The sequence below is a fragment of the Gavialis gangeticus genome, unplaced genomic scaffold, assembly GCF_001723915.1.
Source record: "Gavialis gangeticus isolate Ggan-Ray unplaced genomic scaffold, GavGan_comp1, whole genome shotgun sequence".
NCBI classification, from domain to species: Eukaryota; Metazoa; Chordata; order Crocodylia; family Gavialidae; genus Gavialis; species Gavialis gangeticus.
The window spans coordinates 71,312,044-71,329,424 of NW_017728992.1; the positions used below are offsets into that span (position 1 = coordinate 71,312,044).

Here is a 17,381-nt window from a genome sequence, read left to right on the forward strand (position 1 = left end):
GTATGGGTTATCTCCAAGATATCCAGAAAATTTGGAGTTAAAAATGACTTGAAAATGAGACAGCAACCTGGGTTCTAAAGGTAGAGTTAGCTAGAGGAATGATACTCTGAAGATGTCACCAAGAGTTAAAATTATATGAGAAAGTGTTAAGCTTGACTAAAAGTTCAGGTGCTTACGGAAATGGAAGAAGTGAACAGTCACCTTTTTTCTGCACTTTTTTATCCTCTCTATCCATTTTTTATTTTCTACTAACAGTTAAAAAATAATCTGTGCAAGAAATAATTCCGATGCATTAGATCAGCTTTGAAAGTTCAATCCATTACAGATTTCCTGAGTGTTCTTAAAGGCTATTGGAGTCAAACCTTATCTTCATGAGTCAAAAAGGTGTATATTTTAAGACAAAGGAAATAACATGAGTCAGAATTCTAATGGAGGTAATGCAGCTGTAATTTTTAGACAAATTAGCAGGTTGTAAGGGAGTGTTTAACATTTTTGACCTGCTTATGTGTGTGAAAATTACAACTGTCTTGTCTCCTAATACTTTATTATGTCAGTTGACCACACATTAGCTAATGCATGTCAAGAAAGCACCTTTTCCTGACTTACTTTGTATACCCCTGAAAGACAAATAGGAGCTGGTCAAAAGTGGTCATCATTAGGATTCCTTTAAATATTCCCACTTTGAGGTATCAAAATATAGTAGCACTAATAATTGTTGCACAAGAAATGTCTTTTGGTCTATCTGAAAATAATCAGTTTGTTTCAGAATTTCTTTTGAAATAATTTTTTATCAAGGCAATATTTTTGTCTGTTTGTTTTTTAGGTTTTGAAGACCTGGGTGACTCATCATGGGGAACCATGCAGGAAAACGCGATCATACTTCTGAGAAGCTAGTTAAGGTAAGAGAAGAGAATGCTAGAGAAAAAAAGGATAATACCAAAAAAAAATGTGTTTTGAAATGGCAGTGTTCTTGCTAAGTTTATTTTTATTTTTGTTATTGTATAGTCATTGTAATGACATTTTTTAAAGTCATGGAAAAATAGTGATAAATGGGAATCCATTTTACTAAATTTCATGAGAGATGTAGCATCTCAGCATTCTTCATGGTAGGCTATACACTTGATATGACACTAGCCATTCTTGATAGCAATGGGAAAATGAAACCTGAAAGAAAAATATGCTGCCTTTTTTTAAGTAATACTGCACTAAATAAGTTGTTTCATGTTAACTTAGTTTACAGATATAAACAGTGATTTCTGAGGTCCATTCGAGGTGCTGCAGGATGCCAGGCAATGGTAGCATTGTTAGCTGTGTAAACATGATTTGCGAGTCTTGCAAGACAAACCTAGAGATTTCAAATAAGAATACACAGCTTTAAAAACTGATCAGTTGGGGTCTTTCTGAGTTCTTTGCATACGAAAAAATGCTGTATTATTTTTCCATAGTCAAAAAATGAGTGAAAAATAAGAGCTGATATTTTCTGAGGGTACCTTGAGTCTAAGAAGGGCTGCCTTGAGCCTAAAAAGGTTGAGACAACTGGGTATATGTTTCAGCAAATATTTAGCTAACTTGCCATTAACACAGGAATGAAATAAAAGACTGGAACAACTAAAAGGATATTACAAATGGAGGATTGTAATGAAACCTAAGAATTACTTACTTATTGCATGCTTCTAGGAGCTGGGCTTTAAAAGAAGCATGTCAAATATTGTGCAATGCACAATAAAATAAAAATTGTGTGCACTGCAAGGTAGTGCCACATGCTCTTCAGAGTTCTGCTGATACTGGGTCTGTAGAGAAGGTGCTCAGTACCTTTCTTTCCTTCATCTGAATTTTTACCAAAAAAGGGAACACATGGGTATGATTTAATCTAGAAGACAAGTTAGTAATGTTTTCTGCTTGTAACTGTTACTCATTTTGACCCCAGACACTGAATCCAGCCTATTGTCTCCATAGAATGACCATGCATATTGGGTAGCAAGATAAACAGCTGCTCTGCACCTGGAAGAACGCTAGTAGTTCACAGTGCTATGGTACAAACAATTAATGTGCCCCCACAGATAACGGAATATATTATGGAATAATGGTATAGAGACGAGTCCTTCAGCAGGTCCTTTTAGAAACTGGAGTTTAGTATTTGGAAAATAAAACACATTAGAAAAAGAGGAAGAAATCATCACAGGGTTGGGGGGAAACCTCTGAAGAGGGCAACAGGTTACTTGTAAAGGAAGCAGCATGTATAGCTCAGGTATTAATGTAATAAGGCTGTGGGGGTCTTCGGTGCAACCACAACAAAAGTAGTGGTGTTTGATATAAAAGTCACAACAGAGGTCAGATTAATATGGATTGTCAGTTGTACCAACCACCCTTTATGAAATTTAATTCGTTACCAAGATGAAGCGCACCATGTAGGCATATTTATACACTGAGCTTAAAAAAAACCCAAGAAAATAGTTGTGGGGGAGAGAGCCGATAAGAAAAGAAGGCTTATTAAGCAAAGTGTCATATTTCCATTAATTAAAAAGACATATTTTTGATCATCTTTCTACAATGAGTATTTGTTTCTGAAATGACACTGTTGATATCCACTTGTAATAGAAATATTTTGCTAAGCTGGAATTAAAGATAGCTGATGCCCAACAATGTTCTGCTCCTCATCACACGTCTTTGTAGGATGTGAAGATTCCAGAAATTCCCAGACACAGAAACGAGGAAATACCTCATTACAATCTCTCAATGAAAACCATGTTAGTGCTTTATGAAGACATAAGCCACAGAGCTCCAGAAACTGGGAAATCAATGCACAGTTAGGTACACGGTACAACCAGAGCCTTAAAACTGTCCATACTGACCTGGAAACAGGAACTGGCAGCATTACAGGAGGATAGTCTTCTTCAGGGAAAGGAAAAACTAAGGATTATTTTCTCTCTCTCCTTCACCAGTGTGAATCATCTCTTTTTTCTGCTATCTACCAGTGAAATATGGAAAGCAACTAACAGAATAGTGTTACTGGAAATACTGATTTGCCTTTCCTCACTTACAAAAACCAAAATTAAAGAGGCTAAATGTGCAATAAAAATATATATCCAAATGAGTATTTTGGAGCTTTGAGCTAATTATTTCCCATTTCGCAGAAGAATGATACAATCAGGAATTATATCTTGGAAGCCCTTGAGCAAGTGATCTCAAATGCATACCACAGACTCCATACTAGGTCACTAGGTTTTCAAGCTGGTTATCTTATATATGATGATATATAGATTTTAGGAAGTCTTTAAACAGAAGATGTTATATTCATTATATTGTTAATTCTATGGTGGTCACTAAACTTTTGAGCAGGTACTTTGTCTACCTTCAGCAAATCAGGATATTATTCTAACGGCACAAACTAAGGGGATGGAGCTTTAAAATAACTCTTGCATTTAATTTCTATCAAGAAACGAACTAGAAGACTTTCAATTAATGCTAAAATAAGCAATCTGTAAATAATTAAGATGAATTATATGACTTATCAGCTGTATTAGGAAAAAAACCTGAGAAATGATGGATTAAGTGAGATAAAACAATATTCATTCTAATCAGCAACTTATTCTGCTTCAGCCCTGCTGTATTCTTATAAAACTGACACCTGCAGTTTTATAGATTTGTAAAATGGCAGTAAGTCATTTGATTTCCTTTGTTCTTGCTTCACTGGGAACCACTGAGTGCTTGCTACTTTTTGGAATCAGATCATTTATTTATGAAACAAACTGAAGATTTACACTACTATATTTATGCTTCCCAGTTTTGACAGTCTTGACCTACATCTAAATCAATATATTCAGTATAGGTAAAACCCCTCAAAATCTTTTGTACTCCTGAATTTTTCCTAAGGAGGCCATTACCTTCCAGGGTCTTATGAACTGCTATTAGTTACTAAATTTATATTAATCTTCCATGCTATTGTATCTTGTATTAAGTTGATACTACAGGTAAACGAGTAGGTTGTTTATGTACCTATACAGTAAGTAGTAAGAGTCATTTTGGATATACTATTGGCTGAAGTCCCCAGTAGTACTCCCTTTTTAACATTCACTAATAAAGTTAAATCTCTCTTCACATCTCAACCACTCACTGAGGACAGGATTGTCTCAAACTCGAGGATCCTTTCAGTACACTTGACAAAGTTCTTCTTTAATCTCTGTGTCCTTGATTAATTGTTGATTTACAACTAAAGGTATTGAGCCATTGGCTCAGTTCGTATACTTGACAGAACAGTTGTGTGTGTTTATAAAGTAATTGAAGCAGCATTGAAACAGCAAGCAGATAACTAAAATGTTGCTGCACACCTCTAGCTTTGCCTAAGAATTTGGGGAAACATTTGTTTGCTGCAGTAAATTAATTTTCCCCAGAAGAAATTTAAAACTGATATAATAGTAATGCCTCCAATTTGCTGTCTAATATTTTATTTAAGCTGTAAGTTCTATTTAGTTATGGTCTTAAAAACATAGTTTATACTATAGTTATATAGTTAGTTTATACTATACAGTTTCTATTATAGAGCATCTAATGTTTGTATCAGAATTGCTTGTTGTGTTCTATGAAGCAAGAAGAAAATCATTCATGATTAGATTCTGCTCTAAATAATTTTAATCTCATAAAATTAACCTAGTACAGAAGGAGGTGTGTATCTGTCCCACAAGGAAAATGGTGGCATGAGAAGTTCTTGGGGATGATTCATAGATTCATAGATGTTAGGGTCGGAAGGGACCTCAGTAGGTCATTGAGTCCGACCCCCTGCCCTGGGTAGGAAAGAGCACTGGGGTCAGAAAACCCCAGCTAGGTGCTTGCTCTTGAAGACCCCCAAGGTAGGGGAGAGCAGCACCTCCCTTGGAAGCCCATTCCACATTCTGGCAACCCTTACTGTAAAGAAGTTCTTTCTAATGTCCAACCTAAATCTGCTGTCTGTCAATTTGTGGCCACTGTTCTTCGTTACTCCAGGGAGTGCCCTAGTAAATAGAGCGTCTCCTATTCCCTGCTGCCCTCCCCTGATGAATTTATAGGCAACCACAAGTTCACCTCTCAGCCTTCTTTTGTGAAAGCTGAAGAGATCTAGGTCCCTCAGTCTATCCTCGTAGGGCCTTGTCTGCAGGCCTCTAACCATATGAGTGGTCTCCTCTGAACCCTTGCAAGATTCTCCGCATCCCTCTTGAAGTGCAGTGCCCAAAACTGGATGCAGTACTCCAACTGCAGCCTGACCGGTGCTGCATAGAGGGGAAGCATCACCTCCCTGGGCCTGTTCATCATGCATCTGCTAATGCATGATAAAGTGCGGTTAGCCTTGTTGATCACTTCGTCACAGGGACTGCGTGTCATGCTGGGCCGGGTCCTGCTTCCATGGAACCAGCCTGGCCCAACGGCGCTCAGGGCCCATGGAGACAGGACCCAGCCCAGTACAACATATTGTCCCCACGAGTGGGGCCAGGCCCTGGATGACAGCTTAAATGGCTCAAGTGGCCCCGTGCCACACTGGTCCTGCACTGAGCGGCATAGGTGGCACCAGCTCTGAGGCGATTGGGGCTGTGCCATGCCACTGGGGGCTCTGGCTGCAGTGGGTCGCTGCTGTTCTGGGAGTGAGCTTGTAGGCCTTGTGAGGGGCCTGGGGCCCTGCAGGGGGTGCATGTGGGCTCTGTGGGAGTGTATGTGTGCCATGCAGGGGGGGGCATGTGCCCTGTAGGGGTAAGCTGTGGCCCTGTGGGGGGCGGAAGTCCATATGCTGTAAACGGGGGGGGCTACACCCTGTGGGGGGCAGGGGACCCACTCCTCCTGAGCAGCTCCCCGCACACAGTCCCCCCACAATCCACCCACAACACCCACATACCCAGCCACAAATTCCAAACCCCTGCACATGCCTCATACCTCCCCAAACCTCACCCCCACAAACCCTAAACCCACCCACAAACTCTTCCAACCCCCCCTCTAAATTGCTTTACACTTGTAAATATATCAATAAAACATTGCCCAACTGATGTCTTTATATATAATGGTGTTTCATATTAATAGCGGTAGAACACTGTTTTTGGTATTTTAATGAGAGAATTTGGATTTTGTATCAGAGTATTTGCAATTTGTAAACAGGGAACACCAGGATCTCTGCCAGTGAGACAAGTGGTGAGACCCATGCACAGGAGCCTGTCCATGGCTGGCACTGGCGACCCAGCTGGAGGTAGATGAGGTGGCTGACCTCTTGGCCATTTGACAGTTCAAAGTGGGCCACCACAAGGAGTACATCTGGGCAATAGCTGCCCAGATGGCAGAACAGGGGCATCCCATCTGGGTCTGGCAGGGGTGCACATCTAAGGGGGTGGATACTGTCACAGGTGGTAGCATGTCACAGCCAGGCAGCAGCCCCCACTGCCAGACTGCTGCAGTGGGTAAAGGGTGCAGGGACCACTCCAGCTTTGGGCTTCTTCAGCAGTCCTGATGAGAGGTAGTGTCTGGACCTCACAAGCTCTTGAGTGTAAGTAGCTCTGAGCTGCTCCCCAGTGTAGGTTTTTATACTGCTGGGGCCAGCACAGGTGCTGTATTTACAGGTACTAGAAAATGGCACACTAGATTAATCTACCGAGTAGTAATTGTTCCACGCGTGTAGATTAGTCTAATGTGCAGTAAAGCGTCTTGTGTAGATGCACCCATAGTATCTCATTTCTCACGTTTCAGTTGCCCAACATTCAGACTACCTGTGTGGTTTTAACAGGTGTTTCCTACTTGTATGATGCAGTGTGGCAAACAAGGAAAAAAAAAGCTGTGGTATTTCTGAATTAAGTTTGTTTATTCATCTTAAATATCATTTTTGTGAAACTTGCAAGAAGGACAGTTTTCATATTTTTAAGGTAAGAATTATTCAAAGAAAAGTTTAAATATATTTTGACCTCTGGAAAGATTTTATAGGATTTGCTTTACTTAAAAAAAAGCATTATAGTATGATTGTAGCTTTGTATTTGGATTAAACCTTATATGGATTAAATGAGCACAAGGCAGACTTGAATCTTTAATTCAAGATTAAACTACAATTATTTATAATTCTCTGTTACAAGATGTGATTTTTAACAGAGGGAAAACTTGTAACTCTAGAGAGAGTTTTTGTCCTTTCCTAGTTCTGCATGTCTGTGGAGTCTTTTTCTATGCTATTGCTGTTGTATGCCCCGGGATTCTACACATTCATTAATGCACTTTTGGTAATGCTCATTAAATTTAGTACCTCCATTGTGAGGTACTAGACAGAAGCACATTAGCCTATTTTAGTGCTCATTAGCATATGTGTAAATGCACCCACTGTGAAGGTAGTGCGAAATGACATATTTTTATGGGGGGGGTCATAGATTTCATAGACATGAGGGCTGGAAGGAACCTCACAAGATCATCGGGTCCAGCTCCTGGTTGTTTTTAAATAAGATGTAGTGAGTAAAATATGCCAATAGACCAATGTCTTCCTTTGAAAGCATTAAAAAGCAAGTTAAGAGAAAAGGAATTTTAAAAAATATCAAAAAGGGTAGAAGTTCCCTGAATAATATTAAATAGATTTGTGTCACCAGCAAGCCCAACAAGATGTGCCTTCTCTAAGTTTTCCTTAAAAGTTAGTCAGGTAATATAGATAGATGCTTTTCTGGGAGTGGAAGCAAAGTGACTTGACCATTCAGTGTGTAAATTAAAGAGCTGAATACTTGGGTTAAATATGATAAGCAGAACACTAGGACTTGAGAGATACAAGTTCTCTCCTGGTTCTGCCACTGACCTAGGAGGTGAACTTCAGCAAAGTTCACCACCCTCCTTCACCACCTTTCTTTTGTTTTGTCTAATTAGATCATACATGAGGGCCGTGATCTGTTTGTAGTAGAATGTTTAATGCAAGATTGATTGGGGCTTATATAAATTATTGTAATAGGAGCAATAAGAAGAGACCATATTAATCTTGAAATGCCTCTGTTTGATGTCTCTGAATGCTCCAAGTACAACCTCTGGAATCTCAGAAGGAGCTGAAGTGAACTGAGAAAGTGACAGGCCTTCTCATGATAAATCTAACCCTGAGCGCCACTCAGAAGGATTTGGGCCACATTATACCACATTATATGTCCTCTGTGACACCCACTTGCATGTTTGACACATGTGTTACTGTTCACAAACTGGATGGTGAAACTAGAGAGCCAGATTTTCTGTATTCTGAATCATGCATCAATGAAAAATAAAACCAACCACTTCCAACTCCTGATTCTAGAGTTCTTTTAATGAAGAAATGAAAAAGACCACAGCCAAATATCCCACTGAGATTTACCAGATTTGAGGACCTGCCAAACATCAGACCCAATTCTGTAGTATTTATTTATTGATTAGTACCAATTAACAGTGGTCAATTAACTTTGTTAATTTTTAGTGAATTATTAACAATTAACCAGGAAAACATTGTTTTAATTTGTACATTCAACAAAGATGGAAGGAAGTGAGATGAAAATAAGTGTAGCCCCACCTCATATCCAATGGCATTCTAAAAGTAAGATTTTTTTGTGGTCATAATCGCAGTTCAAAGAGCAGAGTTTAATGAGAAACAAACAAGAGGTTCTTGTCTCTTAATATGTAATTAATATTTCTCTTACACTGAGCAGAACTTGTCTGTCACTGCAGTTCTAAAAAAGCATGTTTCCATTTCTGAGAGCGGCTTTTCTTTCCTATTTTGAGCTGGCAAAAATGTCACAAAATATTTTTTCCTTGTTACTAAATGGCATGTCTGGGTTTTCACTTCCCTCTCATTTAAGACAATGGAAATAAAATTAATCAGCATTCACTGAAAAAGCTTCTGTGGAAGGAGGCTGACAAAGTGTATAAAATCCATTATTATAGCTTGACTTTAGTAATCTCTTACCTCCAGCAAAGGGTTGTAACCCTAAAAGATAAGAGAGAGATATTGGAATCAGGGCTCTTGGAACCTACTTAGTTCTGCTGTGACCCAACTGGTAACTTTAGATAAATGGCACTGAAAAGGTGACCACAGCTTTTGATTACCCACTAGAAATGACTTCAGTCTGGATTTTAGGAAGGAACGAGTTCCCTTTAAAAGTTGGCAAGATGTTGGTGCTCAGAACTTATAAAAAGCAACTTCAGAGTATCTTAGGTGAGGTGCCCAAAATTGACACACTCCAAAATCAGTAGCCTTCTTGAAAGCCTAGGCCATAACCACTGTGCTTATAAGAATATAAGAACATAAGAAATGCCATATATGGTGAGGACAAGGATCCATTTAGCCCAGTACCTTGTTGCTGGCAGTGGCAAGTAGTAGATGCATTAGAGGGAGCGTATATATAGAAAACATGTCTTGTGTAATCCATTTCGTGTCATACTCTCCCTGGCATCAACCATCATTGGTTTAGGGATGTCAGAGCCTATGGGTGAAAGGAATTTGTCTAATCCCTTTTGAACCTAACTATATTTTCTTCCTCTACAATCTCCTGTGGCAGTGAGTTCCACAAGTTCAGTATATGCTGTTCTCCAAGTCCTGTTTAAATTAGAAAATAATTTTACCCATCTCTTTATATGTGTATATAATCTATTTTTAATGTGCCTATAAACATAAGGCCAGATCCTGTTTTACTGATTAAGTGTCTAAGTATGATCCCTTTCTGTCCTCCTCAATTCCTTGAAAACTGTTCATGCAAATAGTGGTTGGGTCTCCTCTTTGCTGTATATTTAGTCTTAAGGCTAAAATGACGGTGTGTTAGAAAAACATGTTAACAGTTTTTCAGGGACTTGAGCAAGATGGAATAGGATCATATTAAGAGTCTTAAATGTCTAAATGCCACTTAATTGCCTAATACAAGGGTTGCCCTTGTGAGCCCAAACTTGTAACCTGGCCCATTGCCCCATGCCTGAAATCCACCCCATCCTCTCTCCCCTTCCCCTTAGAGCTCAAACCATTCTGTACTTACCTTTGCTGCAGATATCTGAAGCCTCTGCAGATTGCGTAAGCCCAGACATGAAATAGCAGCAGGGAGGGTTGCAGAGGAGAACATTACATGTTTTTTGATCTCCTGGGCTGGGTCAGACCTTTGGGGCCATAGGTTTCCAACCCCATATCAAATGGGTGGAATAAGACCTGGCTTGCAGAATCTAGCAACAGCTGATATTGAAAACTTATGCTGTGCTTCTTTAAATAATTTGTTTATAACAGTAGAGTGGATATATTAAATCAGAAAAACAACTTTTAGAATGCAAGTCTCCATTAAAAAATGACTTCCTGGGGGAACTTACGCACAGGTGTTTCAGGCACCATTATGTTTCTCATGGTAGCTTCCCTTAACTAATGTAAGTATAAATATCTTCTACGGAAATTAAAGCAAACAGTGTAAAGGCAAATCTTTCCTTTTGGGTTTGATACTGCTTCATTTAAATCAGTTTTCTGCCAGCATTATTTAACTCATTTTAACAGAATATATCCCAGTGAGATCAGCATGTGTGTGTTTGAGTGACTTTGAAAACACCGTGAATTAATTAAAGGATTCCACAACTACTTTTTATAGAAAACTGCTCCCAACATTAGATAAGTAAAATATAACTGACACTATTGAATTGAATTAAAAGGACAGCTATTTCAAATCTGACGTAAGGGACTTAATCCTGAGGATTTTGCTATTGATTTCTGTGGGATCAGGTTCTGGCCCCTCAAGCACTGTCCTTTTAAACAGGCTGATTTTGCAGCTCAGTGTAGTTTATTGGTACTACTTAGTGAGTAAATGCTGCAGAACTGAGTCTGGTGTTTGGCAGGACCCTCAAACCTGGCCATCTTATCCCTATGCCCTATTTTACCAGAAATGCCATAGTTAAAAAGAAAAGTCCCAGCCAGTTAAATTGAAAATGACGTAATTTTTTCCTTTTGTCATAACTGACCTAGTAAAATGTCTGTCACCCACTCGCACCCTTTTAGCTCCCCTCCTTTTCTTCTTCATCTTTACCTGCTTCTGACTCCTCCTTGCCCCCAAGCACTTCCCCTTGTGTTTGCCTATATACCTATTTCCTGCCAGAGCACTAGCTGCTTTGGTGCTTAGCCCAAATGACTCAACCCCATCTATGTTGTTATCTTCCTGTTGCAGACTGAGTGTACTGCCACGTTTTGGTTTGAAGTGTTATCTGACATGCCCCACAGCCACAGCACAGTTGCGTATGCAGAAAAAATATAAAAACAGGTGGTAGACAAGTAGCTTTAACAGAAAAACAGGGACTGCTGCAGTGGAAACAAAAAGACATTCTCCTTGAGCTGCAATTCTACCCTTTTAACAACTTTGATGTGTTTAAATGACAGTCACCTCCTACCCACCACAGTGATCTGCACCTTAGACAGACCACCCACAGGTACCAATCTTTCTGCCTAGCCCCCATGCATGATAGGTTCCCAAAATGCCAAAATCCTCCCATCTGTAATATTATGATACGTGAAGATTAAAACACTGCTGGTTATCTCTGCATAATCCACCAACATTCACACTGCCACAGTACCTTGCTCTTTTTCTTATTTTGTACATCAGATAATAGTATCAGAAACTACTATCCCCAGTGTTCTTGTAGGTTCTTAGTTCTCCTAGACTTTTTCTTGTTTCCAGTCTTCTCTAGCTTGTATTCAAAATCAGTAGGGAACTGTTATTCCCCAGAATACTAGAACTAGGAAGCACCCATTCAAATTAGCAGGCAATAGGTTTAAAACAAACAAGATAGAAGTACTTTTTATGCAGTGTGCAGTTAACTTGAGGAACTCATTGCCACAGGAGGTGGTACAGGCAAACAGTATAGGCAGGTTCAAAAGGGACTAGACCAATTCAGGGGTGATAGATCCATTAATAGCTATTAAACAGAACAGTCAGGCTTCTCTAAACCAGTGATGGTGGATGCCAAGGAGGGTATGACAGGGGCAGATCATTCTACATATACCCTGTTCATATATTCTACTTCTAAAGCATTCACTACTGCCATGGTCAGAAACAGGACACTGGGCTAGATGGACCGTAGTTCTGACACAGTGTGGCATGTCTTATGTTTATATATAGTCTCTTTGTTCAGGGTTAAGAACTCCTATATACTTACACTGGGGGTTGTTAATCTCACCTCCTCCCTTGGGCCAGACCCAAACCATAGAGATCCTTGCAGGCTGGATCCCACTCAGGGTATGTATGGGGTGGCTTTGGCAACAACAGCTCCCTCCCAGTGCAAGCAGTGACAGTGGCAGCTCTGACTCCTGTCACATAACCCATACCAAAGCTGGAGCTGCTGCCACCAACATGTGTCCTCTGCCATAGCAACACCTCTGGCATGGAGCATACAGTGGCAACAGCATGGGACACATGGCAACAGCTGCAGCAGCAGGGCTGTTAGTGGAGGACCTGGGACTGCAGCAGTAATGATAGGTGAAGCTGCCAGGGGGCAGCCAGGGCTGTATCAGCCGTCACTGATCTGGGGCTGGTAGGCTTTTCTTTTACATCCCAGACTTACATGATTGCCTTGGCTAGTTGAACCCAATTCAGTCAGCCAAGTCAGTCATGCTCCAAAATAGGTTTGTACTTTAAGGATAGTCAATCAAAGATATAAAACCATCATTCTTTTGATACTAGCCATTGACTGAAGCTGCTCACGAAGGATCACAGAGTATGACAGATCTGGAAGGTGCTAGTTGCAATTGTCTTATGCCCCTTGTTCCAGAGTATTGATGTTCCATTTTCTTACTGAGCCACATCAGCCAACATGTAAGTTCAGATATGTGCCAGAATCTGCTTCCCTAGCTTTCAAGATACTTCAAAGGAAGGTTCAAAGCATGAGATAATGAATAAAAAGAAAGCTGCATGCTTTGCAAGTAGGACTTCAGATATTTTTGAAACACAAAGGCTGCATATATTACTAACCAATCTCTCCTATTGCTGAAATTTATAGCTGACTTCCAGGCATTCAACTTTAAAAGGAAACTGCTGCCATGGAATTAGAATTTCAGACTTTATTACAACTCACCTTCTGCAAAACCTTTAGTTTTGTTTAGTTTTGTCCTTTTTAATGCTGCTGCCTAAAAATGAAGTTGGAATTCAGAATTGCTTGATCGATGCTAAGTAGCTTACGATAACAAACACCTACTTCTAAGATATTCATTTTAGATGAAAACCAGTGGTTTGCAACAATAAGGCCAGTGTAAGTCCTATGCTCCATTAAAGCCAAATTTTGAAAGTTTAAAGGTACCACAGGGTGAGGTTATGTTGCTGCTTTAGTAGGCAAGGGTATTGTGTGATACACAGCTTAATACCTTCATTACAGCATTATTATAATACAACACTAATACTTAGAGCTATTGCTAGAGACTTTTTCAAATCTATTAGGTCTGTGGATCGTTTCTGCTGTTGTACACATGTACAGAAGGGAAAGCCTATTCTCATGGACACCAAGAAAGTTACAAGTTTCAGTACATGCCTATCTTGTAGCAGTCATCAGCAGCTGAAAGCTTGAGCTTAGCTCTGCAGGTAAGGCAGGTTTTTGAACTGGCCTGCTGATCACTGCCACCTGTCCTTTTTTCTGCTTCTTTCCATATTTACCCCTGTTACTCCTGCCTATTACACTGGAGATAAATCTGGCCTCATGGTGCTGAAAGACCTGCTTCTTAATTTAGTGAATTGTAACTAATTGCTTAGCATGGTGTCTGCATGTCACTTGTTTTTATGAGATCTGGCAGATGAGGGAAGCAACGGTGAGATCTCAGTTATTATCTGAAGACAGTAACTGAGACAGTAGAAGGCAGATGTTCACACCTCATTAAATAGATTTACTGTTGTAGGAAAGGGTTTAGGATTCTGTTGGGTACAAAATAGTGTAGACAATGTACAGCTTTCTGGTGCTACTGTATATTATTTCTGGTGCATCATTATACAGAAAATCTAACATATTTTGGAAGACTAAATCTATTTTAGGAGTTACGTGTAGAAGGATTCTAGGTCAGGATAATGAAGCACAGTGTAATTGATTTTCTTTCTATGAGAATGAAGGAAATAAGCAGTGCCTTGCAGGATATGGCAAATAGCGCTGACTGAAAATATTTTCATATGATGTGGTATCATCACTTGTCAGTGTTTTCAGACTCAAGTTAATCAGCTAAAGCATACAAGGATTTCGCTCTGTGGGTATGTCCACGCGTTTATTAATGCAATTTAGGTAATGTGCATTGAATGTAGTACTTCCATTGTGAGGTACTAGAAAAAGGTACATTGGCTTATTTTAATGCATATTAACTAAAGGGCATGTTTTTGTGAAGCTTTAATGTGCATTAAAATAGGCTAATGCACATTAAAGTGCACGTGTAGACATACCCAGCAGGTTAATTCAGCATAGTCCACCTTGATTTCTGTGGAGCTATGTTGATATACAGGAGCTGAGGTTCTGGTCCTATGACTTTTAACATAGTTTCTGCTAGACACAGGATTCCTGTAGACTCACTTATTTTAGCTTAGGTTGTTTTTAATTACAAACATCCATTTCATTTTTGCATTGTCTCAGTCTCACAAGTTGGAAAGAGCAGATGGTTCTAATTCTGTAGAAGATTATATTTCAATTATTTTTCAGCTACTGGCCTACTTAGTAATGATAATTAAGTGGATTGGTAACAAAACTAAACAGAAGAGAAACCTCCTGTTCCAAAATGAATTTCTTCTTATTTATTCATTTCTTCATTTTTGGGTCTTTCATACCCTAGGATATTTAAGGTGACAATGTGCTGGTAACCCATCCTGGAATTTTTGTTTCTGATTCCTGACTCTCTACTTCTCCCCCCTCACACACAAACATCTATAATTTCTGTACCTGTATTAGTCTCCTGTGCTCTGCTGTTCCTTGCTTCTTTCTCTTCCCTATTCTTTCCATACGTTTGCTGTTTCCCTTCTACCTTTGCTGTTTTCTCTTTCCCACTTCTTTTCAACTTTTCTTTTTCTCTTTGGACCCCACCAGAAATGTTGTATGGTGCCTCCCTCTATTTCGTTTCCTCTACAGCAGCTCAAGGTCTTTTTCCTTCACAACCCTTGGGAAGAGCTTGTATACCTCATGGGCCTAGGCACCTAAAACATAGGAAAACTGAAATGGATCTAAGATTTCTACATCCAAAAATGTCATCCTCAAATGCTGGTTTTCTCTGGAAGCCTGCAGCTCTGCTTCTGAGCATTTCAGAAAACTAGGCAAAGTAATGTCAAAAGGATATTAAGCAAGAAGAAACAGATTCTGAAGCCTAGTGGGAAAGCCTTTAGCTAGGAGAAAAGTGTTCTGATTCTTGCTTCTAGGATTATTACTCTCGCTAACACAATGACTATTTTAATGTAAAATGCATGAACAGTGCTAGGAGGAGGGAAGAGAGCCCAGGACTCCATTCCCAGATAACTGCTGTGAGCACCCAGATCAGCCCTACTCCCCCTTGCTTGTTGTCTTCCACATGCGTTTCTGTTTGCATACATTTCTTACATCTTGCATATAGTGACACAGTGGAGGGTATCCCACACTAACAGCTTACAGTCTGATGGTGAGGGTATATTCTCTGAAGTTAGGAGAGCCATGGAATCCTCTTGTCTTGAGGGATGAATTGAATCCATGTCTTCAGTTTTCTGCATAAGTGCTGTAGCCACTAGACTGCAAGGCATCTACAACTGTTCTTTAGTGTAGGTGTCTTCTCTTAGGAGAAGTTTCTGGATTCTGAGTGAGTAGAGGCACTTTCCTGTGGCCTTGAATCAAGCCTCTCAGTTCCAGACAAGTGGAATTTCATATACACCGAAGTACTTGGCATTTCCTGGTAAGGAGCTTTCATGAGAGATCTGTTTAACATGTGATTTTAATTCTGGATTGCCTTTCTTGAGGCACTTGGCTTTCCTCATGCACGGTATAAAGGAACCTAGGTGCCCAACTCTGGGTTTTGAATTTCACTGTAGGAGGGAATCATGCCCTGCGTCTTTTGCTGTAGCATGTGAAAGAGCCAGGCAAAGAGGAGCTATTTTCTCTGGTGAGCCACTGTATTTAGTGCAGGTGCCACACACTTAGTTCCAGCTTCCTAACATGAGATTCACCAACATAGGAGATGTTCAGTTGTATCCCTTAGAAGCTCATTTTAACCAATTAGGCTAATAAATGCCATTTTGGAGTGGTGAGCAGGTACATATCTGCTTCCTTCCTTGCAGAGGTCCAGCTGCTCAGCTAATTGGACCCAGTCTTCTGCTCAGTTCTCAGTCTGATTGCTTAGCTGCCAGGTAGGGTCTTTTGACCTCAGAGAAGGGAAAATTGCTAGAGTGACTTTAGGTCTTGACAGTTCTTTTGGTTTAATACTTGAAATGCTGAAATGGCTCGCAGCTGATTTTTCACTTGTAGGTTAAATGCAGACAGTCAAAAAGTTAGAGGCTGAATTGATTCAGTCTTTGCAGGTTACTCCAAGCTGCAGAGATTAAACTGAAAAGCAAGTGACCAGACATTCACTTTTGATTCAGGAAATGCAGCCACATGCCTACAGTGGCTCAGGCCAGAAGCCTGGGGATGCTAGAGCACCCAGCCTACCAACCACTGCCAAAAGGAAGGGAAGAGAGAAGCTCTCCAAGGCTTTCCCCCCTGACCCCTGCTCAGGTGGAGCAGGCGTGGCTAGACCCCAGCCTGGGGCTAGCAGAGCTGAGGCCAGGGGGAGTGAGGCTTTAAACCCCCCACCGTGGTCCACATGAGACCCCAGCCTGGGTGCCAAAGCATCAGCTGTCAAGACACTAGCTGCCCCCTGCTACACATTCCACCACGTCTGTTCTCCCCACTTTCTACCCAAGCAAATGACTGTTGCTAGCCACTGCAATGCTAAATCCTGCATCCAAACTCTCCAGCGACCTTTTGGCTGAACAGCAAAGTCATTCGGCAACCTTTTGGCTGAATGAGGGAGGTCATTTTCAGTCTGCTTCCAGGTGCCCTGAATCAGCCAGGCTCAGCCTCTGTCCCATCAGCACCACTTTATCAGCCTTTCCTAGGGAGGCTTGAGGCTGGCAAAGAGGAAAGGAGAGGGGCATGCAGATCTCCAGCAGGGACAGCCAGCAAAGCCTGGGCTACAAACCTCCCTGGAAAGGGGGTGGGCAGCTGCTCAGACCCACTTCACTTTCTCCTTTGAAGTGAAGCATCAGGTTGGGCGGAGGAGCAGAAAGGAGGCTGGGGGAGATAGGCTGTGGGGAATGCTCTGCCTGCATGTGATTTATTAGGCAGGGGGGAAGTGGCAGGGTATGTGTGTGGGTGGAGGTGGTGGGGGGTGTGCAGGGGTTATGTGAATGTGTATGGGGGAGCATGGATGGGGTGTGTGTGGGTGTATGTGTTCATCTGTGTGTGTGTACATGTGT

General features: G+C 40.7%; 1 protein-coding gene across 4 annotated transcripts in view; it reads left to right on the forward strand.

Moving 5' to 3' along the window:
- Nucleotides 1–827: 827 nt before the first annotated feature.
- Nucleotides 828–17,381, forward strand: part of MBP (myelin basic protein) — a 192,855-nt gene continuing 176,301 nt past the window's right edge. For all 4 annotated transcript variants that reach the window (XM_019524175.1, XM_019524189.1, XM_019524182.1 and 1 more), the window contains exon 1: nt 828–899. In XM_019524175.1, coding sequence (XP_019379720.1) covers nt 849–899 — 51 coding nt within the window. In that variant the 5' untranslated portion in view covers nt 828–848. The remainder of the gene's footprint in view (nt 900–17,381) is intronic.